General features: G+C 37.9%; 1 protein-coding gene across 1 annotated transcript; it reads right to left on the bottom strand.

The window, feature by feature from the left end:
* Positions 1-331: 331 nt before the first annotated feature.
* LOC110322281 (mitochondrial import inner membrane translocase subunit Tim9) lies at positions 332-1,010 on the bottom strand. The gene has a single exon (XM_029539039.1). It carries the CDS (start codon positions 975-977, stop codon positions 708-710), a length of 270 nt encoding a protein of 89 aa, XP_029394899.1. The 5' UTR covers positions 978-1,010; the 3' UTR covers positions 332-707.
* Positions 1,011-3,175: the final 2,165 nt, after the last annotated feature.

Genomic DNA, 3,175 nt, shown 5'->3' on the forward strand with positions numbered 1-3,175 from the left:
TAGACCCATTGTTCTTTGAATGTTCTGTTGCATAATATGTAAACATAAATGTGTAAAAAAATGTATGCATATCTGATATACCTTGATTTATTTGATGTAACTTGTAAAATGCATTTCAGAAATAAAATTTATTGCAAAGAAGTTGTAGATAAAAATGAGGATATATGATGTTGGATTAAGATATTAACCTAGTATACTGTTATTTAAAATATAAATTTACTTCTGGAGAAAATGAGCAAGTATTTGGAATAATATTTGATACATGCATGTCATTGTGAAATAAATATTTTCATGTTACAAAATTAATACATTTTTTTTTTTTTTTTTTTTTATTCTCATTTATTTACTTTTAGTAATAAATCTTTTCTACCTCATACATGATTGAACACATATTTTGCTTTTAAAATTAACAGTCACAAAGAAAGGAACAGTGGTTTATTTTTGCAATCACGATGACCACGCAGACGAATCTTAAGGCCTCAACAACACCGCATCTTACCATTTTTACTGCACAGGAAGGCCTTCTGTTTTGACTCTTTCTGGTGAACAGTGTTTTTTCTCTGGTGGTTTCCATGGGTCAGGCAGTCATGACAGATGGTGGACCACGGCTCCTGCTGTGTCAGGGGATTCTCCACCAGGTGAATCCTTGTTTTGACTGCAGCAGCTGCTGCAATCTTTCAGTGCAAGTCCATGGCCTCAGGACCTCTCTACCGTGGCTGGCCTAGGAGGCCTGCTTTGGCTGCCAAGGCTTCATTCTGCTGAATGTGATACTCCTGAAATCTCACGGATATCCTCTGTGTCATTTTTAAATATTTCTGTAAGCAATGTTCTGAACAGGTCACCTCTTCAGGTTTCACCTCTCTTGTTGTGAAGTCTTTAACACAGTCCAAAAAGCAGGTTTCTGTAAGTTTATTGTAGGTTCCCAGGAACTCCTTAAACTGTTTTATCTGGTCAGATTCTGGTATCTGTGCAGCCATATTCTTTCAGTATGTTTATTAGTTACCTTTTCTGATGATAAAGAAAATTAATATGGGTCACACATACCATCAAGCAACAAATATATCAATACCCAACATTGTGGAGAGGGAACTCAAAGAGTCCACCTCAAGTCAATAGAGAAAGCCTCAAGTGGAGGGACTGAGTTACTAAACTGTAGTCAAATTTCTAACCTGGATTTGTCTAAAAGAACCACCAGGACAAGGAGAAGAAACTGAAGGAAAGGTACAATGACCAGCCCAAATTGGGATCCATCTCATTGGGGCAGGTATCAAGGCCTGATACTATTACTGATGCTATGATGTGCTTACAGACAGATGGGAGCCTAGCCTGGCTTTACTGTGAGATGTCCTAGCAGCAGTTGACTGAGACAGACGAAGATATTTATACCCAAGCATTGGACGGAAGTACCGCTGTGATTGAATTAGGAGGATTGATTGAAAAAGCTGAAGTGGAGGTGCACCCCATAGGGAGACCAGTAGTCTCAAACTAACCTGGAGCCCAGGGAGCTCCTAGAGACTGAGCTACTAACCCAAAGCATACACAGGCCTGGCTGAGGCCCCTGGCACATATACAGCAGAGGTCTACCTGGTCTGGTTTTAGTGGGAGAAGATGTGCATAATACTTGAGAGATTTGAGCCCCCAAGGAAGGGGGAGGGTGGAGGGGAGCACCTTGGATTCAAGGGGAAGGAGAAATGGGATGTGGAAATGTGAGAGTGTACAGGGTGTGTGTGGTGGAATGACTGGAATGTAAATAAATAAAATCATTGAAAAGAAATGAAAAACATATTTTCTTTCCTTTGTTTTTAAGAAAAAAAAAGTTCTAAGAGAAGTCTATACAGACTTTTACATTTCTTTATATTTAATTTTTTTTTAACACAGAATATTTTGTCCTCTCTTTCCCAGGTCTTCTCAAGACACTTCTCCACCCCACTTTACAAACAAAACAAAACAAAACAAAAACAAAAAAACTAGAAAACAAAGAACAGGAGAAGATTAATAATTAATGAATACCAAAATAAAACACTGTCAAAAAACCAAAACCATAGAGTATGTTTTGTGTTAACTAACTCCTCTAGTCATGGAGCATGCCCTGGAGTAGTTAATATATCAAGTCTTCCATCATTGGAGAAAACTGATTTTTTTTCCTTTCCAAGCTTCAAATAACTTCTTAGTCAAAGGTCAGGTTTTGTATCTATTTCCAATTCTCAGTGATAAAATGTTTTCTGGTTTAAACCTGTCACAGTTTCTGTGTCCATGCTACAATTCTGTTTTTGTTTTTTTGTTTTTTTTTCTGGATCATGTTTCATTGGAGTTATTTACCACCTCTAGCTCTTGTAGTATTTGTCCCATCTCTTCTGCATAGATCCCTGAACCTCGGGGTGGGGGTGGGGGTGGAGGGTTTCATTAACACATCCCATTTAGGACTTAAAGCTTCAAAGCCTCTCACTCTCTTCATATTGCCCAGTTGTGAGTTTCTGTGATGGTTCTTGGATGAGGGTTAAGTGATGTTTGGTTTTGTGGGTATAGCAGTGCACCTTATATCCAATATAATGTTGTTTATTACTCCCATATCATTTGTCTAAGTACATATCTTACAGGGAGGTCTCATTGTAGCACACAGAGTTTGTAGCTGGATAAAATTAATGCTTGCTTTCTTCTCTGGTACCATGCAAAGTACCTTCCATAAATGCTAGTCTGTAGAGGTAAAACTTCTAGTTGGGCACCAGCTAGATGTTTCCATGTTTTGTGATATAGTAAACTGTGATTTTTGCATTCATTTCTTACTAGCAGGTTATGAAAAGTAACCAGAAATGTTGACAACACCTGGGATGATTGGGAATTTCCATTAGGGTCCCTTTGACAAGGAGCTTAACAACTTGCACTCATTTATGGCATTGAGATGGTGCTTGAAGGAGTCTCTTATCTTACAGACTTGGGAATCTATTCTCTTACTTTCTTTAACTTTGATATGACACAAAAAAGTATTATTGAGCCTCACTAGGCATATATCATGTTTTTAGGACAGGGCACTTGAAATGACATTAACAAGGATAATGAAGACATGAAGGATCAATTATAAACAAAACATTTAGAAGGTTTTTGCAAAAGCTTGTGAGATAGCTCAGTGAGTAAGTACGCTTGCTGCCAATCATGATGATCTAAATTCCAAACCCGG

The sequence above is a fragment of the Mus pahari genome, chromosome 5 (assembly GCF_900095145.1).
Source record: "Mus pahari chromosome 5, PAHARI_EIJ_v1.1, whole genome shotgun sequence".
Lineage (NCBI taxonomy): Eukaryota > Metazoa > Chordata > Mammalia > Rodentia > Muridae > Mus > Mus pahari.

Bases quoted from the DNA above. Each gene is read 5' to 3' on its own strand.
- LOC110322281 (XM_029539039.1), bottom strand. From the start codon at position 977: ATGGCTGCACAGATACCAGAATCTGACCAGATAAAACAGTTTAAGGAG.